The sequence below is a fragment of the Pituophis catenifer genome, unplaced genomic scaffold, assembly GCF_029215685.1.
Source record: "Pituophis catenifer annectens isolate HBS135680 unplaced genomic scaffold, rPitCat1.0.hap2 SCAF_12, whole genome shotgun sequence".
NCBI lineage: Eukaryota > Metazoa > Chordata > Lepidosauria > Squamata > Colubridae > Pituophis > Pituophis catenifer.
The window spans coordinates 911023-937500 of NW_027256892.1; the positions used below are offsets into that span (position 1 = coordinate 911023).

At 46.0% G+C, this 26478-nt stretch overlaps 1 protein-coding gene across 2 annotated transcripts in view; it reads right to left on the reverse strand.

Moving 5' to 3' along the window:
* Positions 1–2683: 2683 nt before the first annotated feature.
* BMP1 (bone morphogenetic protein 1) overlaps positions 2684–26478 on the reverse strand; it is a 178710-nt gene continuing 154915 nt past the window's right edge. Inside the window, exons 16-20 of one of the 2 annotated variants that reach the window (XM_070952211.1) lie at positions 14077–14202; positions 11883–12010; positions 7670–7883; positions 6270–6520; positions 2684–3597 (exon numbers count right to left, since the gene is read on the reverse strand). In XM_070952211.1, the coding sequence (XP_070808312.1) occupies positions 3463–3597; positions 6270–6520; positions 7670–7883; positions 11883–12010; positions 14077–14202 (854 nt within the window). In that variant the 3' untranslated portion in view covers positions 2684–3462. Of the gene's footprint in view, positions 3598–6269; positions 6521–7669; positions 7884–11882; positions 12011–14076; positions 14203–15030; positions 15410–26478 lie in introns of those variants that run through there. The other variant, XM_070952212.1, reaches the window with a different exon arrangement.

Consider the following 26478-nt stretch of genomic DNA (forward strand, 5'->3'; position numbering starts at 1 on the left):
ATAACAGGGTGCTTAGACCACTGTACTATCAAGGCTACTTGATGTTTTAATACACCCTTCTATTCTCATTGGCAAAACCCAGATACATGATATCGTGTTTATAGAACGCCACTGCTATACGTGTAATCCTCATTTAATGGGCATTCTTTCAGTGACCTTCTGAAATTAACAGTGGCAGGGGCACTAAACAAAGGGGCTAAAACACCCCAGGCCTGAAATTACAGCTGTTTCAGCCCCTTCCTGGTTTGTGATTGCAATCTGGATGCTTGGCAACCAGTTTGCACTTACAATCTGTTGCCAAGCACCCTGTGATTGTGTGATCGCCAGGTTCAATCTTCTCTTGTTGAGCTTCCATAGAAAATCAGCCAGCCTTCTGCAACCGGCCCCAGAAATGAAACAAACGCCTCTTGTAAATCCTCCATGGATGAAAATCCTGTTTGGATTTTTTTTTTAATTTGATTTATATGCCGCCCTTCTCCGGAGACTCAGGGCGGCTTACAATGCGTTAAGCAATAGCCTTCATTCTTTTGTATATTTTATACAAAGTCAGCTTATTGCCCCCACAAACTGGGTCCTCATTTCACCTACCTTAGAAAGGATGGAAGGCTGAGTCAACTTTGAGCCTTGGAGAGATTCGAACCAGCAAAAATTGCAGGCAGCTGTGTTAATGACAGGGTGCACTAAACCACTGTACTATCAAGGCTCTTGATTTGGATTTGGAGATGGACCTTTTTTTGACCGCTTCCAGGAGACAAGAAAGAGACCTCTGGTCTCCTGGGCACTGGCTGAAAAAGATTCACCCTGTTTCCCCACTCAGGTGCTGAAAATTCTGCTTAGATTTTTCAGGGGTGGGATTCGAAATTTTTAGCAGCCAGTTCTCTGCCGGGTGGGCGTGGCTATGGTGGGCGTGGCTTACTCAGCCTCCTGCATCATAGCAGGTGGGGGGGAGGTGTTTTCGCCCTCCCCAGGCTCTGGAGGCTTTTCTTGAGCCTCTGGGAGGAGGGGAAACGGCCTCCCCCGGGCTCTGGAGACCCTCCGGAGGCCGAAAATGAGCCCATTTCCAGACTTCCAGTAGGCTCGTTTTTTGCCCTCCCCAGGCTCCGTGGGCTTTCCTTGAGCCTCTGGGAGGGCAAAATCAGCCTCCCCTGGGCTCCGGAGGCCAGAAACGGGCCTGTTTCCAGACTTCCGGGAGGCCTGTTATTTGCCCTCCCAGAGCCTCCGCGTGGGCGCTGCACTTACCTGGCATACAAAATGGGCTGTGTGGAGACTCCTGGGAGGGGCAGGGCAGGGTGAACGGGGTCAGCCAGTCCTTGCAACTACTGGTTCAGCGAACCAGATTAAAACTAACATCCGGTTTGCGTGAACCTGTCCAAACCAGCTGAATCCCACCCGAGATTTTGGCAGGGTGGATTTTCAACTCCTGAGAAGAGAGAGAGAGAGAGAGAGAGAGAGACTCACCTACAGCCTGCACGAGATCTCCCAGTATCTCCACCCCGACCCTGAGGCACCTGGTACTCCTTACCTAGAACCTTGTCTGCTTAACAACCTGTGAGATCACTTAATGACTGGAACTGAAAGTGCTGAGATTGCGGTCATTGAGCAAACTGGTCGTGTGACAACGGGCAAGATATGGGCTGGTTGCCTAGTGACAAAATGCAGTCAGATGATTCTGGCGGAGGGACGGGCATATGTTATACCTTCAGAACCGATCGTAAGGCGCTTTTGGGAGGTCCATCCTAACTTTGGTCAGTAAGCGACCAGTTGTAATTATACTGGTAAAATATGATTCATAAAAATTTGGGTCAAATTTCAGTGGAGACAAGTAAAAAAAAATGGCAGCTGTTTTGTATATGAATCCACAATTACAACCCAAGTTGATATTGCTTGATGACTATATGGCAGACATGTGAGCACTGAAATTAATTGGAATGAAACCAAGTCACCATGATATTAGGAATATAGTGAGCCATGGTGGTGCAGTGGTTAGAATGCAGTATTTGCAGGCTAATTTTGCTGACTGCCGGCTGCCTGCAGTTTGATTTCTATTCTGTTCTGTTCTGTTCTGTTCTGTTCTGTTGTTCTGCTTGCTCTACTCTGCTCTACACTCTACTCTACTCTACTCTACTCTACTCTACTCTACTCTACTACTCTACTCTCTACTCTACTCTTCTCTACTCTACTCTTCTTTACTCCACTCTACTCTACTCTACTCTCTACTCTACTACTCTACTCTACTCTACTCTACTCTACTCTACTCTACTCTAACCGGCTCAAGGTTGACTCAGCTTTCCATCCTTCCAAGGTGGGTAAAATGAGGACCCTGATTGTTGGGGGCAAGAGGCTGACTCTGTAAACCGCTTAGAGAGAGCGGTAAAGCACTGTGAAGCGGTATATAAAGTGCTATTGCTATATGTCTCAAAGGAAGCTATTGTTTTTGTATCATTTCTTCACTCTTCCCTCAAGATCTATTAAGGATAAAATCTACCCATCAATAGCTCTAAGGACGTGAAAGCATCTCAGAAAACAGAAACCCAAGAACAGAAAGATTCACTCCACAGAAATAACAGATTTGCTCTCTCTGCCTTCATCCCTTGTTCTTTTTTTATAGACAGGACAAGCGGAAATGCAACGTTATGCTTTTTGTTTCAATTCAAATTTTAATTTAAAAAAAGAAGTTAGTGAAGGAAGGAGCAAGACATTTTTCAAGTTACATATTTTTTTTTTTTCTTGGAGATGAAAGAATTTTTTTTTAAAAAAAAATGGTACAAATGGTAAAGATGGAAAGAGGCCGATGGGCATCTGTTTAGGAGTACAAGAAAGCGTATTTATTACATCATTACGACAGACACAGCTTCCGCCAGCCCGGTAGCCTCTCCACTATGTATTTGTATTGGCCGACATCTCTGCCGGTAAACTCGCTTTATGGAATTTGTAAAGGAAAACACTGGCTTTATTTTAAACCATACACCAGGGGTGTCGAAACTAGCCACTTTAAGACCTATGGACTTCAACTCCCAGAATTCCCCAGCCAGCATGGCTGGCTGGGGAATTCTGGGAGTTGAAGTCCACAGATCATAAAATGGCCACGTTTGGACAGCTCTGTCATAAACCATCAGAAACTCAGATGGAAGCTGCAAAGTGGTTAATCCTGGAGATACTCCGGTCAAAAAAAAAGAAAAGAGGCACAGGAATGGACGTTCAAAAAAAAAACTAAAATCAAAGGGTCCCCCAATAACCCTGAGCCTAGTCCACGTAGGCCCCGAGCAGCTGACAGCACCTTTATTTCTGTGAGAGTGTTTTGCACTCTGAGGTGTACTGTGTATTTCTCCTTCCAGTTTATGTGAATTTTCTCCATTTTCTTTTCTTTTTCTTTTTCTTTTTTTTTTTGCAAACGGTGGGAACCTGTCCCTCAAGTAAGGGAAGGCTGTTCTCACTTGAAGGGGGTTTGGGGAACCTGGGAGATCACTTCCGTGTGTGCAGCGTGTCCTGGAATTTGGTGCTGGTGTACCGTAGATGGAAGCCCTTCTTGTTGATGGTGTCATCTGAGTGAAATCTGACCATCACGGAGTCCCCAGCGGAGTAGACCTCTTCCGGAGGCTAGCAAAAAAAATGGAGAAGATGGAGAAAAAAGGTTTAAGATGATGGGTGAGATAACTGTCAGCGTCTCAGCACTGACATAGAAAAGGGAGGATGAAGCCTGAACTTTTGCCTGCTAAATCCCTTTGAAGATTCTGTCTCCTTGGAGATGGGAGAGTGGGGAGACATTCCTGTGATCTGACGAAGAAGGGATCAGGAAAGTGACTTGGAAGATAGCCAATGAGAAGCAGAGAATTGGGGATCGGAAAGGGAGGGGTTGGGGGGCAAAGGTCAGTATTGACTGCAAAGAGTCAGGATCCGGTTGCTGTGCTCGAATAAAGAGAAAATTTCCTTAAAGATTGGCAGTTTGGAAGTTCATTTATTTTGAGATAGCATCGAAACCTGACAATAACTTGTGTACGCCAGGATGACTCAAAGTCTTTATCATCTTTTTGAAGAGGTCCTTGGAACGCCTTGGACCCCAAGGACCCCTTATTTCAACGAGGGATGGGCTGCTGGGGGTTCGCAGGGGTGTGGGAGATATGATCCTGCATTTTCATCATGACTGGATACCACTAGTAGATACCAGTATAATGGAATACAGAGAGAGATATATGTCATTACAGTATAATGCATGCAGGGCAGGGGTGGGAGGCAAAGTTACTCATGTCCGTGGCAACCCTTAAGCCACACGTGCCTCCTGGGTGGTGCTAAATGAGTAACAGATGGACTGGTAGCCAGACATTCGCGAGGATCTCCTGGCTTCACACACAATCCCACGGTCCTTTTAAGGACCTTTTAAGTACCAAAAAAATAGCAGTAGGACAGGGGTGGATTGCTGGGGGTTCGCAGGGGTTCGGGAGAACCTCTAGCTAAGATTCTGTGCAACCAAATCCCACTCCTGATTGGCCCCACCCACCCCGCCACTCCCAGGAGTCCCCTCATGGCCCGTTTTGGATGCAGGTAAGTGCAGGGCGTATGCGGAGGCTTGGGGATGGCGAAAAACGGGCCTACCGGAAGTTCAGGAAGGCTGGAAACAGGCCCATTTCCGGCCTCCAGAGGGCCTCCGGAGCTTGGGGAGGCCATTTTTGCCCTCCCGGAGGTTCAAAGAAAGCCTCCGGAGCCCGGGGAGGGCAAAAACGCTCCCCCCCCCACCATGGTGCAGGAGGCTGACTAGGCCACGGTCACCATGGCCACGGCCACCCAGCAACCAGGCAGAGAACCCCTTGTTAAAATTTTTGAAGCCCACCCCTGATTTCAACCCTGAGCTACAAAAATTCTCTTTTTTTTTTTCCAGTGCTTCCCAGACTTCCTTCATTACATCTCCTAGAGCCGTGATGGTGCAATGGCTAGAATGCAATATTGCAGGCTAATTCTGCTGACAGCCGACTGCCACCAGTTCAAGTCTCACCGGCTCAAGGTTGACTCAGTCTTCCATCCTTCCGAGGTTGGTAAAACGAGGGCCCAGATTGTTAGGGGCAATAAGCTGATTCTGTAAACAGCTTAGAGAGAGCTGTAAAGCAGTGGTGGGTTGCCCCCGGTTCAGACCGGTTCTATAGAACCAGTAGTAAAACCGGCAGGAGGCTCCGCCCACTGACCCCGACATCATCAGGAAGCTTCTGCGCATGTGCGCGGAACCCCATTGAGAACCGGCAGTAAAGGTAAGTAGAACCCACCCCTGCTGTAAAGCACTGTGAAGTGGTATATAAATCTAAGTGTTATTGCTTGGGGAGGAAGGAAGGAAGGAAGGAAGGAAAACAAGGAGAAGGAAGGAAGGAAGGAAAACAAGGAGAAGGAAGGAAGGAAGGAAGGAAGGAAGGAAGGAAGACGGCGCAGTGGTTAAAGTGCTGTATTGGAGGCTAACTCTGCCCACAGCCAGGAAGTTCGATCGTGACCGGCTCAAAGTTGACTCAGCCTTCCATCCTTCCGAGGTTGGTAAAATGAGGACCCAGATTATTGGGGGCCAGATGCTGACTCTGTAAACCGCTTAGAGAGAACTGTAAAGCCAGCATAGCTGGCTGGAGAATTCTGGGAGTTGAAGTCCACAAGTCTTAAAGCTGCCAAGTTTGAAGATCTCTGCTCTAGAGGTTTACAAAACCCCAGGAACAAAATTCTGTTATCATGAACCAATCACCTACAACAGGATGCGTCTTAAGTCTCCAGAATATCATTTTATACCCTGATTTCATAGAAAGACGTAAAAAAGGAATTAAAAGGACTTGTTAAAGAACTTCCACAAGACGTACAAGGTCACATCTACGTGGACAGACCTTACAAATCGCAGCTGGGAATCTTCTGTCTACTAAGTCAAAAGACACAAACATGGAAGCTCCGTTGTTCCAGAAATGAATTCCATAACAACGGAAGTACAGTATCTTGAATATATTGCCTCTGTTTTCAAACCACATGATAGTCTTATTTTCGGGGAAACATGGTACCAATCTTCCATGCTACCTATGAGATTTCACATTTTAAAAATAACATTGTTGACCATCAACAATTTTTGCAGAAAACATAATTCCAACCACCGAGAGATGTTGTGTGTCACCAATTCATCCTAGTGAATTACACCAGGACGTAATATTTTCATGTATTCTGCTCCCATTTCTCCAAAGACCAGAGGAATGTTGTCACATGTGCTATGGGTAAAGCAAAAGTATGGGGAGAAAACTACGCAATGCACAATATCTTACCCCAGAGCCACAATAGCGTCCAAGACGTGGAGCTGTTCCATCGTAGCCATCAAACAGTTCCATGTAGTCATAGCCACAGTCAGCCTCTTCTTCAATCTCAAAGGTTTGGAAGATGAGTTCAACCCCATAGCCTTCCTCCGCCACAATCACCCATTCGCAGTCTGAACCCCCGGGATAATTGTTGTCTCCAAATTGCGCGTGGGAATAGAGATCCTTGGTTTTTACCTCAGCTCGCATCTGGCCCCCACATTCTGGAAAGAACAAAATACTCAAAACATAAATTAGGAATCTTAGTTTAATCCAGAATTGGATTAGAGGGAAGGGACAGAAGTTTAGACACCAAGGAAGAAGACGGTCTCGTTCTAATGTCCATGCAGTGCAACAGATGAGTCTTGCTAGCTAGAAGTTCTAGATTTTTCCTAATTGGGAAAAAAATTATTAGAAGTAGTGGAGTAGTGGAAAGCGAAGAATGCAACATTTAACATCTTCTTAAAATGTAATGTAATACCGTATTTTTCGGAGTATAAAACGTGCCTTAGTTTTTGGGGAGGAAAATAAGAAAAAAGCTGATTGGCGGGTGGATCGGCCTCCCGGAATACCCCCAATCAGCTGTTCCCAGAGGTTAATTTTAGCAACAGGTTCCTTGGTTGTGAGCTGTGTGCCTTGCGTATTTTTGCTTTTTTTTCTGCCTCTGAAACTTCTGGAACTCCATTTCAGAAAGAACTTTTTTTCTGCTTCTGAAAGCCTCTGAAACAGAGCTTCAGAAAAAAAGCCTCTGAAGTTCTGTTTCTGATGCTTTTTTTCTGAAGCTCTGTTTGGCGGCTTTCTTTCTGAAACTCTGTTTCTGAAGCTTTTTTTCTGAAGCTCTGTTTGGCGGCTTTTTTTCTGAAGCTCTATTTCTGAAGCTTTTTTTCTGAAGCTCTGTTTGGGGGCTTTTTTTTTCTGAAGCTCTGTTTCTGAGGCTTTTTTTCTGAAGCTTTGTTTCTAAGGCTTTTTTTCTGAAGCTCTGTTTCTGAGGCTTTTTTTCTGAAGCTCTGTTTGGGGGCTTTTTTTCCTGAAGCTCTGTTTCTAATGCTTTTTTCAGCCTCTGAAACCTCTGTTTGAGAAGCTGGGCAGGGCTACATTCGGAGTATAAGACGCACCCAGATTTTCATCCTCTTTTTTTGGGGGGAAAAGGTGCGTCTTATACTCCGAAAAATACCGTAACTCAAAAGGGCTCCCCAAACATATATGCATTTATTATGGGGAAGGCTGAAGAGTGGTAGTCTTGATCTACCAACAACTTTAAGCTGTGATGATGGCAACATTGGAAGCCTCTATCCGCTTTAGAAGCCTTTTCCTCACTACTATTCTGGTGGAGTACTGCCAAAATATAGTAACGAGCCAGCCCTGAGGGTTACCTGATGTATAGGCTGCCTCGAAGCCTTTCTTTTGAATAGAGTTGTCTGAAAAAAATCTGAGGAACATCCTGTTGCTAGTAGAGATGATAGGATCCGGTTCTTTCGATCCACAAAATCGTCCCAGAACGGAAGCTTTTGCATCTTTTCCGTTGTAAACCTCTACGTGATCATATGTGCATTCCTGGTGGAGTTCGATATCCAGCTCTCTGAAGGTCTGAAAAAGAATTGCAGTTAAAAAAAGAAAAAAGAGAGAGAGAGAGAGAGACATTCAGAGGTGGTATTTAGCAGGTTTGGAACAATTTGCCCGAACCGGTAGTGAAAATCTATGTCGTCCTATTTAGGGACGTTTTTGAGGCTGGGCGCAAATGCGGAAGGCACACATGCAAGCAAAATGCATGCGTGGAAAGCTGGGTGCATTGTGGAAGGCAGGCACGAGTGTGAACCGGGCGCGAGTGGTGGGTTGCCCCCGGTTCGCACCAGTTCTATATAACCGGTAGTAAAACCGGTGGGAGGCTCCACCCACCGACTCCGACGTCATCAAAACGCTTCTGCGCATGCGCAGAAGAGCACGCAGCCCTACTGCGAACCGGTAGTAAGTAAGGTAAGTAGAATCCACTCCTGTCGCGCACATGAAGCAAGCATGCACACGTGCGTTGAATCGGTAGTAACATAATGTGCAACCCGTCTCTAGATACATTACATGTACAGAACTTTTGACCCTATCCAACAAAATGAAACTCAACGTAGAGAAAACTAAGGTTTTACATTTAGGCAGGAAAAACCAAACGTACAAATATAGATTTTGGGTGAAACCTGCCTGGCTCAAAAATAGTAACTGTGAGAGAGATCTTGGAGTCCTACTGGATGATCAATTAAATATGTGACAGCACTGTGCGGCAGCAGCCAAAAAAAAAAAAAAGCTAATACGATCCTTGATTGCATAAACAGAGCCATAGAGTGTTGTGGCCCGTCAGCGGCCTGTGCAGATTGTAGCTGATTCCAACAACGAGGAGACTGGTGCAGCCTGTGCAGCTGGCACTCGAGTCAGACAGTGAGGAGGCTGGAGAAGATGTGGTGCTAGAGGCAGGGATTCAGCCAGGGCATTTAGAAGCTCCAGAAGCTCCTTTAAGTGAAGAGGATGAAGAGGAGGAGCCTCTTCTCAATGCATGGGTGCGCAGAGCGCCCAAAAGGCAGGAGTGGCGTCTCAGGAGGAAGTTTCCTCGAGAGTAAGGCTTGGGGCTAATTGGCCACTCCCTTAGCCTATTTAAGAAGGAACTCCACTTGCAACAAGCTGTAGAGAACAACTTTAGTTCATTCTCTTTCGTGTCTGCAAAACTGCTTCTGGGCTTTCTGCCAACTCTAGTAAGACTGTGATTACCTTATCGTAGAATTCTGGTAGGCTGTGCATTAACAGCCTTTGAATGATAAAGACTAAATTATTTTGAGTAAATAAGCTTTGTGTAGAGTTCGTGTGTGCTGCGTTCTTTGGGGTCCATAGCTGGGCTAGAACATAGAGTTAGGGTTTCATGACATATTAGTACTGGTCCCAAAGGTGCTTTTTCATGAGGCAACTGGACTTTCTGGGTTTTCTTTGAAGTTGTTTTACTTCTCTTCTTCAAATGTCTTCAAAGAAAAATCAAGAAAGTCCAGTTGCCTCTTGAAAAGGGGCAAAACTATGACTTGAATGACAGAGAATCTCCACAGAGATATTAGTACTGGTTTTCTAAAATTTTCGTGAGACCACACCTGGAATACTTCATTTTGGTCACCACATTATAAAAAAGATGTTGAAACTGGAGGGAAAAAAATGCAGAAAAGAGCAACTAAGACGATTAAGAGCCTGGAGGTTAAAACATATGAGGAACGGTTGCGGGAATTGGGTATGGCTTGTCTAGGGAAAAGAAGGACTAGGGGAGTAGTATTCCAGTATTTGAGGGGCTGCCTCAAAGAACAGGGAGTCAGCTTATTTTCCAAAGCACCAGAAGGCAAGACAAGAAACAATGGATGGAAACGAATCAAGGCGACAAGCAACTCAGAATTTAAGGAGAAACTTGCCAACAGTGAGAACAATTAACCAGTGGAACAGCTTGCCACCAGAAGTTGATGGTGCTTCGTCACTGGAGGCTTTTGAAAAGAGGCTGGACAACCACTTGTCTGAAATGGTATAGGGTCCTACTTGGGTTGGACTAGAAGACCTCATGTAAGGTGTTCCCATGTAACACCTCTCCTGTGCGAGCTGCACTGGCTCCCGGTGGTCTTCCGGGTGCGCTTCAAGGTTTTGGTTACCACCTTTAAAGCGCTCCATGGCTCAGGAACTTGTTATCTACGGGACCGCCTACTACCACCAATAGCCTCCCACCGGCCGGTACGCTCTCATAGAGAGGGGCTCCTCTGGGTGCCGTCGGCCAAACAATGTCGACTGGCGGCCCCTAGGGGGAGAGCCTTCTCTGTGGGGGCACCTACTATCTGGAACGAGCTCCCCCCGGAGATACGGAGGATCCCGGATCTGCGCACCTTCCGCCGCGCTCTCAATACCTTTTTATTCCACCAGGCGGGCCTGGCCTAATCTTTTCCCTCTTTTTAATTATGCAAATTTTAATCGGTTTTTTAAATGATTGGGGTGTTTTAATCTGTCTGGGCCAAATGATTTAATTCGGTTTTACTTTGTTTTTAAATTTTGTATCTATGTATTTTTACTGTTTGGCTGTTCACCGCCCTGAGTCCTTCGGGAGTAGGGCGGTATATAAATCAAATAAAGTAAGTAAGTAAGTAAGACCTCCAAGTTCCCTTCCAGCTCTATTCTATATTCTAGTCCAGTGATGGCTAACTTTTTGCCGTCGCGTGCCAAAAGTGGGGGGAGCACAGGGGGGTCATGTGTGCCCACACCCATAATTCAATGCTCCCCCATGCACTACCCACCCCCCACATGTGTGCACGACCCCCCTGCATTCCCCCCTGTCAAGTTTTGGCACGCAACGGCAAATAGGTTACTGGTGGGCCCAGTAGGCCCGTTTTTCGCCCTCACCACGCTCCAGAGGCTTTCTTGGAGCCTGGGGAGGGCGAAAACAGCTTCCCCTCCCGGAGGCCAGAAACGGCCTGTTTCCTGACTTCCGGTGGGCCCGGAAGGCCCGAAAATCAGCTGGCCGGCATGCACATACATGATGGAGCTGAGCTAGGGCAACGCTCGCGTGCCCACAGATATGGCTCCGTGTGCCACCTGTGGCACGCCTGCCATAGGTTCGCCATCACTGTTCTAGTCTATTCTTTTGTCAGCAACTCATGTTAAATGGAGAATTACTTTGAATTGCTCATAGTGTGTCGCAAGACATCACTTGTGAAATGAAATAGCTGGCTACGTTTCCAGAATAATTTCATCTTGGGTTGAGTTGTGTACCTTAAGAACGTCAGACGTGACTCACGCTATGGAATCCCAGTACACTTTGAATGCTTTGGACTTGAACTTCCTCATGCTTCCCTGGCTGGTTCTGTGTTGTTATGGGAATTGAATCTCATGACGCCTCTGGTTGTCATGATTGCCGGAAGAAGAGCATATTGACATCCTCGCAAATTTGGATGTCACTATCATATTTGAAATCATGTAATCTGCAGAAGCCACGTGGGCAGGAGTTTTCTGGATTAATGAAGTCATGTGTGGGAGGACCGCAGATGCTAACAAGGAGTCACGCTGTTCAGATAATACTTAAATTACGATCTTGCTTCCCTAATAATTTTATTCTGTCCTTTTATAGTTAGGAGCCTGGTGGAGCAGTGGACTAAAGCGCTGTTAAATAGCACTTAGCTGCCAGCTGCCTGCAATTATTGCAAGTTCGAATCTCACCAGGCTCAAAGTTGACTCAGCCTTCCATCCTTCCGAGGTAGGTAAAATGAGGACCCGGATTGTGGGGGCAATAAGCTGACTTTGTATAAAAAAGAACACCGCTTGGGGGGGCCAAAAGCCCTACTAAGCAGGTATATTCAAAAGTATGAAGGCTATAGTTTAACACATTGTAAGCCACCCTGAGTCTCCGGAGAAGGGCAGCATATAAATCGAATCAATCAATCAATCAATCAATCAATCAATCATATAGTCAATGAAAAGACTTTTGTTTCTTTGATGCCCAGCATGGAATAATATTCCATTATGGGAATAAAACCAGAATCTATTAATATTTGCGTCTCTTGTTATCTTACTATCTTCTTCCTGGTACTTTACCAGTTTGATACGGTGTCCTGGTGTAGTTGTTATTGCCCAGCTACATTCCTTCTTGCTTGGGTATTTATCAGGCCAGTTTGGGCTGGTGATGGTTCCAGTGATGGATGTCATCTTGTGATCACAGCCAGCTAGAATAAAAAATAAGTTGATAAATAGACAAGTTCCAAAAGCAATAAGCAATAAGCACTTAGACTTATATACCGCTTCACAGTGCTTTACAGACCTCTACTGAACACTACTGAAGACTATGGGAACAAGAAAGATCATGATAGCCTTCTGTGAATAAATATGGAAAGAAACAGCATGGCTATATATGAACATTTCCTGGGTGATGAAAAGAGCAAGGTAGTATCCAAAAGAGCTCCAGTTCTGTTTTATGCTTTTCCAAAACTTTTGATCTGTTGATCATCAAAGACTTTGGACATCTTTCAAAGCAATGAGTACATCCAGGATCTGATTCTTCTGAAATCTGGAAGCTATAGAATTTAGTAATACCAAAAATATTTCCCATAGGAAAAGGAGTGTTAAACATCGGGGAAATCAGAAAAGTATACGTAAAGATTCAAGGTGGGCTGGGCTTGATTATCTTGTGGGCACACAGGGACTCATGACTGATGACTCGTTTGATCCCTCCCTCGGGCTCAGCTTGGTCGTCTCCTACAAGGAGTTAGACAGGAGTGCACTCTTTCACCGTGGCTGTTCATTTTATAGAAGCTACACATATTAAAATTGCCATGTTTGAAAAACATGGATTTATAGGTTATGTGCGTCTCTTGCAAAGACATGTGATTTATTTATTTCGGAATGGCCTTCCGAAAAGCGGTGAAGACCTGGCTTTTCCGGCAGGCCTGGGGCTGTTGATCTCGCTGTTGCGATCTTGTGAGATCCGGCCATGAATGGTGCGAATGGGTTTTAATATTTTAATTTTAAATGTTTTTATAATGGTTTTTTAAATATATTGTAAGCCATCAAAAAAATCCAGTTTGCTACCCCTGCACTAGACCAAAATGAAATAAATGAATGCAATGCAAACATATTGTAACACATGTAACACCTCTTCTACGCGAGCTGCACTGGCTTCCGGTGGCCTTCCGAGTGCGCTTCAAGGTGTTGGTTCTTACCTTTAAAGTGCTCCATGGCTTAGGACCGTATACTTACGAGACCACCTGCTGCAACCGATAACCTCCCATCAACCACTATGCTCTCACAGAGTAGGCCTACTCATAGCACCATCATTAAAACAATGTCGTCTAGTAGTTCCAAGGGAGAGAGCCTTCTCTGTGGGGGCACCTACTCTTTGGAACAAAATACCCCCTGGAATACGAATAATCCCACTTTCCGACGTGCCCTGAAGACCTTTCTGTTTCAACAAGCAGGGCTAGCATAAACATCTAAATTCTATGCCAAGATCTTAGCAGATACACTAAGTTGACTCAATTTATTATTTACTGTTTATATATATATATAAAAAATTATTATATGTATATGAAATCTTATTCTGATCACCGCCCTGAGTCCTTCGGGAGAAGGGCGGTATAGAAATTCAAATAATAATAATAATAATAATAATAATAATAATAATAATAATAATAATAATAATAATAATAATAATACCATGTTGGATATGTGAAAAAAGTATGGTTCATTGACATTGCAATACCTCTTTTCCCAAGGCTGTACTTCTGCATAGGGTAGGGAAAGGTGAGGAATTGAATAGGGGAAGCCTATTAAGAAAAAAGATGGGAAGAACATAAACCCAGGCTGGGAAAGAATTTTTTCTTGGCTAAGGTGAACTGCAAAACTCCAAATGCCCAATAGATGACAGCAATGAATTATTTTTCCCTTATCTCTTTGCTGCTACTTACTGGTTGCCTGGACTTTTGCAGTTCGCAAAGTTTTTGTTTTTATAGAGCAAGGGTGTCAAACGCGATTTCATTGGCGATCGCATCAGGGTTATGTTTGACCTCAGGAAGGGTGGGGGTGGGGGCATGGCCAGGGTGGGCATGTCCAGCTCGATGTTACTTGTGTCAGGGGTGCCCATGTTGAATATGGAGAGCATCCACATAAGTAGGCAACTTGAGTCAAATAACTCCCCCCCACCCACCCAATATGGAGTTTAGTGAAACATTATGGCAAATAGTCATTGGAGACTCACAGTGGGAGCCCTTTTCATGCAGAAAATAAGGCGTAATACCTTCTTTGCAGTCATGCTTGTTGTCGTGTAGCACAAAGCCACTGCGGCACTGGCACTCATAGCTACCAAAAGTGTTGAGACATTCATGCTGGCATCCCCCGTTATCCTTCGAGCATTCGTCTTTGTCTAGGAAAGAAGCGTCAATTGCTTAGCAAGCTGCCCTATTTTGAGTCACAAGATCACTGCAGGCGACTCAAATATATCCACATCAGTTCGGTAATTAAAAGGAAAAAAAAAAAAAGACAGTTTCCCTTATCTGAATTTCTTTCTTAAAATCTATTTCTTACCACCTTCTCTGCAGTCTCTTCTGTAGCAGGAGAGTAGAGCTCAGTGAAACACGGAGCCAGTTTATTCGTTAAGCAGAATAAAATTAGCTATTTTCCTCTTTTATTAGTCTATGTGTATTATGCGCCTGAATTTCCCCAATGCCTTTTACAAATTATTTGCAGATAAGAACGGAGTTGTCAAGGAGACTTCAGCTTAAACCTTCTCCCCGGCCCTTGAGTCTGATAAGGCTATAAACTGAGTTTCTCTTATCACTGTTTGTGTCTCTTCATCTTAGTCTTCGTCATTTCCAAAAGAAACATTTCCAAAATAGGCTGTGTCTCTGTAACTGCTGCGTTTGCACTGGCCCGAATTGGGACTTTTCTACGCAAAAGTAAGCTACAAAAACCACATGCTTAGCCAACCACGAGGCTCCTGATCGAGAAATAAATCTATAAACAGCAACATCAGCATTCACCCAAAAGAGGAGAAAGTAAGAGAACCAGGCCCAAAAATTCTAGCCAACGAACAGCCGAAGTCACATTTAAGATCTAGTACGGGCATAACCATTACCTGCTTACTGAACAGAGAGTTTAAAAACAGACACAGCGACAACAAGGAGATGCAGAACAGAGAGAAGGACATGGCATTCTTCTTTACTTAGCAACAGTAAAATGTCACAGACACGATAAAAATGCAGAACGAAATCAGCTGGTCTCATGACAAACCAGTGAAATTAAACGCTGCAGGGCATTAATTAATTAATTAATTATTTTAAAAATAACTATCAGTTCGAGTCAAGTAAGACTTTGAGGAGCACCGCCAGAGAGTTGAACGTGGTGGTGGTGGCCCTTCTCTCAATAGTAAATGCTCCACGCTTTGAACGGGGAACTAGAGAGAAGGAGGTGCTCGCTGTGCGTGGGGGCAAGGAGGAACACGGGAGCTTTGGTTCCTCTGGAGTTCCTGAGAAACAAACGGAAGGGGAGCCGAGTTCATTCTTAGACTTTTGTGCGCTTCTTCAGGCGGAATTTCAAGCCAGGGGGACGCATTTTGGTCGGCTGAACCTTTTCTGAAATGAGACAGGAGGAGAAAAATTAAAAAAAAAAAAAGATAAGAGAGAACGTTCATATAAATGAGTCAAGTTATTCTTAAATAATCCATTGGAGGGGCATGCAGGAAAGAGGCCATACTCTTACAATAGCTATCAGAAACAGCCAAACGAAGAAGAAGCTAAGATAGAAGTTGGCATACCGTTATGGGAAAAAGACTGCCAGGAGGAACAGTATTAAAATCTAGTAGAAGCCAGAGAGGAACTTATCAGCTGATTCAAAATAAACCATCGTTCTAACACTTCTGGATAATCTTCATAAGCCATGATGGTTGGCTGAGGAGGGCAACTTTGCTACGGGTGATCAGAGTACGGTTGGTATCCAGGAGGAATGTGCCTCAAACAGGGCTGGGCTTCAAAAATTTTAGCAAGAGGTTCTCTGTCCAGTTGCTGGGTGGATGTGGCCATGGTGGGCGTGGCCTAGTTGGCCTCCTGCACCACAGAGGGGGGGGAGAGTGTTTTTGCCCTCCCCAGGCTCTGGAGGCTTTCCTTGAGCCTCCGGAGAGCAAAAACGGCCTCCCCAGGCTCCGGAGGCCCTCTGGTAGGCCCGTTTTTCACCCTCCCCGAGCCTCCGTGTGCACCCTGTACTTACCTGCATCCAAAATAGGCCGCATTGGGACTCCTGAGAGGGGAGAGGAGGGGAGAGGAGGGGTGGGTGGGGCCATCCAGGAGTGGGATTTGGGAGTTCTCCAAACTCCACAGAATCTTAGCTAGAGGTTCTCCCGAACCCCTGTGAACCCCCAGCAGCCCCACCCTTGGCCTCAAATGCCAAGAATTCTTGGATGATGAAAAGATCACTCCATCTCATCAGACCAGCAAACGGATCTATCCTGCTTGGGGATTTTGGGATCTTTTTTTTGTTTGTTTGTTTGTTTGGGGAGGAAATGCAAGAGGTTAGCTTTGAGAAGGGATCTCAAGAATATAGAGTTGAGAGTTCCAACCCAGGCATCAGACCAAATACTTCTAGTTCACTTTCTAGGAATCAACAGCAGGAGGAGAGGATCAAGGGCCAAGGACTCTTTTTGGAAGCCATTTTGTTAAACTAATTAATAATTTAATAATAATAATTTTATTTCTATACCGCCCTTCTCCCGAAGGACTCAGGGCGGTGTACAGCCTATTAAAAACACAAGACAACATCAGTTAAAATAATTTAAAATTATTAAATGAATTCAGCTCAATTTAAAACCCCAGGAATTTAAAATCCAATTTAAAATTGTTATGTTGATAGCCCAGCCTGGCGGAACAACAGGGTCTTGAGTGCACAGCGAAATGCCCGGAGGTTGGAGATCTTACGCATTTCTGGGGGCAGTTCATTCCACAGGGTTGGGGCTCCCACAGAGAAGGCCCTCCCCCTGGCACCCTGAGGAGACCCTCTCTGTGGGAGCAAACTGGCTGGTGGGAGGCTATTGGTGGCAGAAATTGGTCTCGAAGGTACCCGGGTCCTATGTCATGGAGCGCTTTAAAGGTGGTGACCAACACCTTGAATCGCACCCGGAAGACCACTGGGAGCCAGTGCAGCTCGCACAGGAGGGGTGTCACGTGGGCACAACGAGTTGCGCCCATAACCACCCGCGCGGCCGCATTCTGGACCAGTTGGAGCCTCCGAGTGCTCTTCAAGGGGAGCCCCATGTAGAGAGCATTACAATAGTCCAGCCGGGAGGTGACAAGGGCGTGAGTGACCGTGTGCAAGGCGTCCCAGTCCAGAAACTAAAACGATGAATTATGAATGGTGTTCCCAACTGGCAGATAGGACTAAGGTGGTACATGATCCCAGATGGTACATGATCGCAGGCCTATTAATCACTTTAATATTCCAGCAGTTTTGAAACTGGCCACTCTTAGTACAGCAACCCGATCTCTTCGTCTGAAGAGGTTGTAGAAAAAATGCTTTAAAAGCCTCTGATGATCCCAGCTGAGCCTCAGGATCATCAGAGGCTTTTTTTTTTTTTTTTTTTACTTTTAAAAGCATTTTTTCGGCCGAAGAGGTTGTAGAAAAAATGCTTTTAAAAAGAAAAAGAAAAAGCCTCTGATCATTGCGCGGCTCAGCTGGGCATGGGGGGGCGGGCAGGGATTTTTGCTACTGGTTCTCCAAACCACCTGCCTCCATCGCTACCGGATCGGGTGATCTGGTCTGAACCGGGAGCATTTCACCCCTGCCCCAGACCAAAATCATGTGAGAATGGGGTTCTCACGTGGTTTTCAGAGACTGAGGGAATGACAGAACAGCTCTCTTTGAAGCTGCTTCAAGAAAGAACAGCCTATGTGACCCAGAGCTATCAACAGAAAGAGGACACTTCCTTAAGGTAAGCGGATCACACGCAAGATCTGGGGACCTGGAGATCACACACGATTGGACTGAATTTTGTTTTAAATAAATGAATGTGTAAAGCATTGTTTCTTGTGTGCATCTGTGAGTGTGAGAGAGACACACACCAGCAGAGTCAAATTAGGCATATTCTGAATTTTCAACACTGTGTTGTGGCTCCATTACCTGAGCCTGTGTCATCGGCAGGAGAGGACTCTGAGAGTGAAGGAGAGGAGTTGGCAAGGCCTCCCTCTCCAGGACCCTCCTCTCTGGCAATGCCTTCAGTGTCCGCCGAAGGGCAAGAGATAGGGCCGGGGCCAAGCACGTCCACACAGCCACAGGTGGACAGTGATGAGGGTAATGAGTCTTGGCTGGATCCTCGGCAGCGTCACAGAGATAAGCGCGCGCAACAGAAGAAAAGGCGTGCCAGAGATTAGGCTGAGTCACTGGACCACACCCCACAGGGTATAAAAAGGGGTGAGGTGGCCATTCAGACTCTGTGATGGACAAAACTAACTACTATCAAGTCACATTGCATCTGTGGAAACAACATTATCGGCCTTGGATTTATTTTACGAACTGGACAATTCTTGACTGTGGGTATTTTGTTTATTGAGTAAAAGTTCTTGGCAAGCAGCTACTGGGTTGCTGCCAAGCGTCTTATCGGAAGAATTGGTTGTCTGCCAGTTTATTTAACCCCCGGCTGTCTGTTTGTGTGTGTTGTGTGTGAGACGGGGACAGAACACACTTCAAGCCCAAAAGATTCTCCATGACTTAGGCTCTTCACTACTACTAATCACCGTGGCCCATGATGAGACTTTGATCTTGAAATGACCCCTAACCAAGTACTATTTCAGCCTCCGAAAGAGTACTCTAATTACACATCACGGCATAAGAGAAACACAAAACGCTGCACACTTCCGCTGCGTGTGCAAATCGAAGCACAGACAAGAGGGAACAGGTGTGAATCACAGACAACGATAAACACTGATAGGCAAATCCAGTGAATCACAAGCCAACACAGACAAAACGTAAACAAAAGGGCAAACCCCAATTTTAAGCAGTATTATATACCAAGCCAACCTGGGACAGCTTTTCATCTCCAAATGTGCTGGGAAGCCTGCTGATAAATGCCAAAGTTTTTACAATCATCTCAATATTATTTCAGATGAAATAGGTCGCGTAAAGAGAGATCTTACCTGAATTCCGAATTTGTGAGTCAGCCAGGTTGGTGGAGAATCATCAGAGAAACACCAGGTGCTTGTAGCATTTTCAAACGTATTTTTCATTTAGCAGACGTGAGATAGGATCCCTTGCTTACCATCTCCTCTTAGAATTTCCCAGAATTTTCGGGGCCACTTCCTGTTTTGCTCAGTGGGAGTTCCATCCTATCCGATATTCCCACAAGTGGGCTCCACTTCCTTACCAGCCAACAGATCTTTTTCCTTATTACAGGTAGTCCTCGATTTACGACAACAACGGAGCCCCAAATTTCCATTCTTAAGTGAGACATTTGTTAAGTGAGTTTTGCTCCATTATACGACCTCCACTTGCCACAGTGGCTATCTGGAGTGAAATCCAGCAGGTTCTGACAGGTTCTGGAGAACCAGTAGCGGAAATTTTGAGCAGTTCAGAGAACCGGCAAATACCACCTCTGGCTGGCCCCAGAGGGGGGTGGGAATGGAGATTTTGCAATATCCTTCCCCCAGGAGTGGGGAAGGAATGGGGATTTTGCAGTATCCTTCCCCTGGAGTGGGGTGGGAATGGAGATTTTGCAGTATCCTTCCCCTGGAGTGGGGAGGGAATGGGGATTTTGCAGTATCCTTCCCCTGGAGTGGGGTGGGAATGGAGATTTTGCAGTATTCTTCCCCTGCCACACCCAGCAAGCCACAGAACCAGTAGTAAAAAAATTTGGATTTCACCACTGGTGGCTATGTGTGGTCATGTGATGTTTTACTTAACCGTTTCACTTGATTAAGTGAAGATAAGTATGATGGAGTTACTCATCCCAGGTAGGATTGTTAAGCAAGAACTACCTGTAAAAGGTTGTCCTTTCAGCCTGCAAGTACTGGAACTCTTTGTAAAAAAAAATACTTCTAAACTGTTCTATTTTCCTCCCAAAATCTGACAATTCTTACAGGAGGAAGAACTGATGCTCAGAACGATTTTTTCTTTCTTTCTTTTTTGTTTTTTAATTTGATTTATATGCCGCCCTTCTCCGGAGACTCAGGGCGGCTTACAGTGCATTAAGCAACAGCCTTCATACTTTTGTATATTTATACAAAGCCAGCTTATTGCCCCCACAAACTGGGTCCTCATTTAACCTACCTTAGAAAGGATGGAAGGCTGAGTCGACCTTGAGCCTGGCGGGATTCGATCTTACTTTAATTGCAGACAGCTGGTGTTAAATTACAGAGCTCTGTCTGTTGAGCTATCCAGGCTCAGTTTTGAGGGACAGAAGCTCAGAAGGTGGGAATAAAGCAGTGGATGGTTGCCCCCCGGTTCGGGCCGGTTCGCAAGAACCAGTAGTCAAACCGGCGGGAGGCTCTGTCCACCACCCTGGATGTCATCATAGGTGATCTGCGCATGCATAGAAGCTATAACACACGATCCCGTTGCGAACCGGTAGTAAAGGAAAGTAGAACCCCACCCCTGGAACAAAGGTCCAGTCTTATGAAAAGAAGGACTAGGGCCGTGATGGCGAACCTATGGCACGCGTGCCACAGGTGGCACGCAGAGCCATATCAGTGGGCATGCAAGCGTTGCCCTAGCTCAGCTCTGGTGCACATGTGCACGCCGGCGAGCTGATTTTTGGGCCTTCCGGGCCCACCGGAAAACGGGAAACAGGTTATTTCTGGCCTCCAGAGGGCCTCCGGGGGCCATTTTTTGCCCTCCCCAGGCTCCTAGAAAGGCTCTGGAGGCTGGGGAGAGCGAAGAACGGGCCTTCCAGTCCCACTGGAAGTTGGAAAATAGGTCATTTCCAGCCTCCGGAGAGCCTCTGGGGGGTGGGGAAGGCTATTTTCGCCCTCCCCAGGCTCCAAGAAAGCTTCTGGAGCCTGGGGAAAGCAAAAAACGGGCCTACTGGGCCCACCATGCCATCGCGTGCCAAAAGCGGGGGGAGCACAGAGGGGCGCACGCGCATGCGCGGGGGGCATGGGGCACACTGAATTATGGGTGTGGGCATGTGTGGGTGTGACCCCCCTGCTCCCCCCACTTTTGGGACATGACGGCAAAAAGGTTAGCCATCACTGGACTAGGGGGTGACATGATAGCGGTGTTCCAATATCTCAGAGCAGTGGTGAAATCTAAATTTTTTTCCTACCGGTTCTGTGGGCGTCTCATGGTGGGGGTCATGTGACTGGGTGGGCGTGGCTATGTAGCCATGTGTCTGGGGGAGGTCTAAAGACAGAAACTCACTTTAACAATGTCCTGCTGGAGCAGGGGGTTAGATTAGATGACCTCCAGGTCCCTTCCAGCCCTTTCAAGGTATCCTCTGCAGCTATATTTAGTGCCTGGTTTGTGGTCCTTCCTTCCTCTCCTTTTTCCCTCCCTCCTTTCTTTCTTTCTTTCTTTCTTTCTTTCTTTCTTTCTTTCTTTCTTTCTTTCTTTCTTTCTTTCTTTCTTTCTTTCTTTCTTTCTTTCTTTCTTTCTTTCTTTCTTTCTTTCTTTCTTTCTTTCTTTCTTTCTTTCTTTCTTTCTTTCTTTCTTTCTTTCTTTCTTTCTTTCTTTCTTTTCTTCCTTCCTTCCTTCCTTGCTTCCTTCCTTCCTTCCTTCCTTCCTTCCTTCCTTCCTCTTTCTTTCCTTCTTTCTTTTCCTTCCTTCCTTCCTTCCTTCCTTCCTTCCTTCCTTTCTTCCTTCCTTCCTTCCTTTTCTTTCTTTTGCAGCACCCTCTCACCCCCCGTTTTTGGCCTAGCAGGCCTCAGGGAAGCCTCCTGGGAACAAAAACGTCCCCCTCCAATAGGTAGTAAAAAAATGCTTTTAAAAAGTAAAAAAAGAGTTCCGAGGATTGTGGGGCACAGCTGATTGTCACAGCTGATTGTCGGAACCTTTTTTTTTACTTTTTTTAAAAGCATTTTTTTACTACCTATTGCCTGAATGGGTAGTAAAAAAATGCTTTTAAAAAGTTTTTTAAAAAAGGTTCAGATGATCAGCTGTGCCGCACGATCGTCAGAAGTTTTTTTTTTTTTTACTTTTTAAAGCATTTTTTTACTACCGGTTTGGGCGAACCAGTAGCATTTTCACTACCGGTTCGGGCGAACCGCCTCGAACTGGTAACATTTCACCCCTGTCTCAGGGACTGCCACAAAGAAGAGGGAGTCAAATTATTCTCCAAAGCACCTGAGGGCAGGACAAGAAGCGATGGGTGGAAACTCATCAAGGAGAGAAGCAACTTAGAACTGAGGAGAAATTCTAAAGGTGAGGAAACCCTTCTGAATGGAAAATGAGCCACCTGCAGTGCTCCACGGTTTCAAAACTGGACATAACTCCCTCCCTTCCCCCTGCTTTGACAATGTGGGTTACATTGCAGGCTATCCAGAAATAAACTAAGTTATTTTTCAAACTCAGCAAGACGACAGAGGTCTGGATGGCCTTTTCGTAATTGGAACGGAATCCCCGTGTCAAAGTGCCTTTAGAATTACTCTTCAAATTGCTTAGCAAAAATAATCAAGTACGAAAGTGGAGGGACAAAACATCTTTGGGTAAGGGAACCCAACATTGGCTTCATCATTTCACCGGAGATCAAAAAGGGGTCAGCAACCCTAAATGAAAAGAGACAAAAGGGAAGGAAATGGTTTGAGGGTTCATGTTTTACCTACGAGACCGTCTTTTGCCACCAATAGCCTCCCACCGACCAGTTCGTTCTCACAGGGAGGGACTACTCAGGGTACCGTCAGTCAAATTATGCCGACTGGCGACTCCCAGGGGGAGGGCCTTCTCTGTGGGGGCTCCAACCCTTTGGAATGAACTGCCCCCTGAGATACGGAATATCCCTGATCTCCGTGCTTTCCGCCGTGCCCTCAAAACCCTGATGTTCCAACAAGCGGGGCTAAACATATAAACGTGTGAATGATTTTAAAACTGTTATCTAATTTTAGGTTCTATTTAATTGGGCCAAACTATGTTATAATAATAATTTTAATTAGCAATTTTATGATGTTTGTGTATCTATATTTTTCTTGACTGTACACCGCCTTGAGTCCTACGGGAGAAAGGCGGTATAGAAATATAATAAATAAATAAATAAATAAATAAATAAATAAATAAATAAATAAATAAATAAATAAATAAATAAATAAATAAATAAATAAATAAATAAATAAATAAATAAATAAATAAATAAATGTTTTGAATACCTGCCAAGACAAATGACATTTCATTGATTTACATAAGTCAATTTTACTGAATACACTGCCATCTAGAGGCGTCGGACTACAATTCCCATTACCCTCAATGTCCACCAGATGGGGAAAGTTCATATGATCCTGCCTATTCATCATGAATGGAAACCATTGGTAGATACCAGTATAACGGAATACTATATCATTACATAGTATAATGCATGCAAGGGCTGCTGGGGGTTCGTAGGGGTTCGTGAGAACCTCTAGCAAAGATTCTGTGCAGTTCGGAGAACCCCAAATCCTACTCCTGGCTGGCCCCGCTCACCCCGCCCCTCCCAGGAGTCCCCATGTGGCCCGTTTTGGATGCAGGTAAGTGCAGAGTGCGTGCGGAGGCTTGGGGAGGATGAAAAACAGGCCTACCGGAAGTTTGGGAAGTCCGGAAACAGGCTTGTTTCTGGCTTCCAGAGGGCCTCCAGAACCTGGGAAGGCCGTTTTCATCCTCCCGGAGGCTCAAGGAAAGCCTTCGGAGCCCGGGAAGGGCAAAAACGCCCCCGCCACCATGGTGCAGGAGGCCGACTAGGCCACGCCCACCCAGCAACAGGACAGAGAACCCGTTGCTAAAATTTTTGAATCCCACCCCTGATGCAGGGGCTTGTTATCAACCTCTCATACCTGAAGAATACTTAAATTTAGCAAAAATTTAAGTCCAATGTGTGAAATAAGGACTTTGTTTTCCATTCTGGATACATTTTCTTTCATCTTTTTAAAAATGAAAGGAAATATAAGTCTTCAGTGCTGTTGCTATTTCTTCGCAAAGGATTAGACAAACAACAGCACCGTTTCCTAACCCACAAGGAAACAGAGCTCTCTGTGAAAGAGAGCACACGAGGAACGTGCATATTTCTGCAAAATGGTTGCACAAGTAAACTAACCAATTAAACAAACCCAATACAAATCCAGAGGGGTGAACTCACTTCCCCTGGGGATCTGTTGACTATGAGAGGAAAGGCCCCTTCTTATAGCGCAGTGATGGCTAACCTTTTTGCCATCGCGTGCCAGGAGGGGGGTCGGGGGGGTCACGCGTGTACGCCCACACCCATAATTCTATCCGCTCCTGAGTGTGTGACCCCCCTCCCCCGCGCTCCTGGCACGTGATGGCCTGGTAGGCCCGTTTTCTTTCTCACCTGGCTCCAGGGCCTCTCTAGGAGTCTGGGGAGGGCAAAAACAGCCTTCCCCACTCTCCAGAGGTCCTCCGGAGGCCGAAAACACCCCGTTTGACAACTTCTGGTCCCTGAGCTTGCGTGCCCACCGATACGGCTACGCATGCCACCTGTGGCAAGTGTGCCAAAGGTTCGCCAGCACGGTTATAGCGCTTTGTTATTCTTGCCCTCCTTTGCAACTATAGGAGGAGGAGGGTAGAAAAGGAGAGGGGTGCGTATCCCAACCCAGCCCAGGGATAATAAGCTTAAAACAGTGTTGGTGAACCTTTTCGGCACCGAGTGTCGAAACGGGGGCATGACAGAAACCAGAAGAGCATCTGCCCGTTGCGTATGCACGTGCCGGGAAGATGATCTTCTGGGTTTTAGCGCACACATGTGCACTGGCCACTTGGTCTTCTGGTTTCTGGCTTGCATGCACACACAACGACCAGCTGGCCGGTACGCATGTGTGCACCGGAAACCGGAAGATCATCTTCCCGGCGCATGCATGCACACCAGGCGGCTGCTCTTCCAATTTCCGGTGCTCCCACATGTGTGAAGACCAGCTGGCCGGCGCGCCAGAACCCAGAAAAGCAACGGGCGACGGCTCTCATGTCCAGAGAGATGGCTCTGTGTGCCACTTCCGGCACACATGCCATAGGTTCGCCGTCACGGAACTAGGACAAAAAAAAAAAAAGAGAGAGAGAGCGAGGTACTCACCCTGATGTCTTTGGGATCCTCTTGGCTGAGTTGATCCTAGGAATCTTCGGGCTTCTTGATTGCTGGAGGAATCCTTGAAAGCTTTATGGGCCTTGTGTTTATTTATTAAAAATCAAATCATGTCCGAATTCTAACTGAATCCGTTTTTGGCCTAGCTCAGGGGTGTCAAACTCGATTTCACTGAGGGATGCATCAGGGTTGTGTTTGACCTCGAGGGGGGGGCATGTCCGGGGTGGGCGTGGCCAACTCGATGTCACTCAACGGCCCGCTCCAGCCCTCTGCCAGTGAAAATGGAGCTCAGGAGGGCTTCGTGCGGTCCCCCCCCGAGCTCCGTTTTCAGCTGCGACGGCATCCTGCAGCCCAGTGGTGGGTTTCTACCGGTTCGCCCCGGTTCGGGCTAACCGGTAGCAGTGGCAGTGGGAGGCTCCGCCCACCCGCCTGGACGTCATAACGGATGCTCTGTGCATGCGCAAAAAGTTCTGTGCACATATAGAAGCGCCACGCACGCTCGCAGTTCTGAACCAGTAGCGAAAGTAAGTGAAACCCACTACTGCTGCAGCCCTCTTCCAGCAAAAACGGAGCTCCGTTTTCCCTACCAGAGGCACCATGGACCAATCCTTCACTGTTTCCAGGGCGGCCCCGCAGGCCAGATCTAAGCACCCCCTGGGCCGTATCCGGTGTTGAGTTTAACAGCCCTGGTTTAGCTGAAAGTTCCCCAGTTACCGGTATAGATAATCCTCAATTTACGATCAGAATAGAGATGGGGGAAAACTTGTCATGGAGAGGTACAGTCATTAAATGAGGCATCGCATGATTGCACCCAGCGTGGTGATCCTTTTTTTTAAAAAAAAAAACCATGGTCATTAAATCACCATGCTTGTTGAGACATCGTGTGACCATGACTTGAGACTTTCCGTGCCGGCTTTCCCATTATTTTTGCTTTTCGAAAGCCGGCTGGGAAAGTCATAAATGACCATCTGGTAAGTGTGCAACGGTTGGCAAGCGTCCAAATCACGATCATGTCACCACACGGATGCGCTGATGGTCATAAGTACAAAGATCAGCTGTGAGTCACTTTTTTCAGTGCTATGGTAACTTCGGGATGGTCATGAAATGATTGTAAGTTGAGGAATACCAGTATGGGAAAATGCTATTCATCGACGATTGGTCTTAGAAGCTTGGTTTATTCAAGGTCTTTGGTAAAAATGTACAGGTAATCCTTGTTTAGCAACCACAAGTGGGACGAGCAACGAAGTGGCCACTAAGTGAAATCATGACTGGGCTTGTGATCGGACTTCAACTTTCCTTTGGGTTTACAGACTTGCAAAGGTGACAGATGAAGAACTGGGGGTAAAGTTATTCGTCACCGCTGTAAATGTGGACAGTCAATATACAAGGACGGTCACTATACTACCTTGTATAGGGGGCTGGACTAGAAGACCTCCAAGGTCCCTTCCAACTATT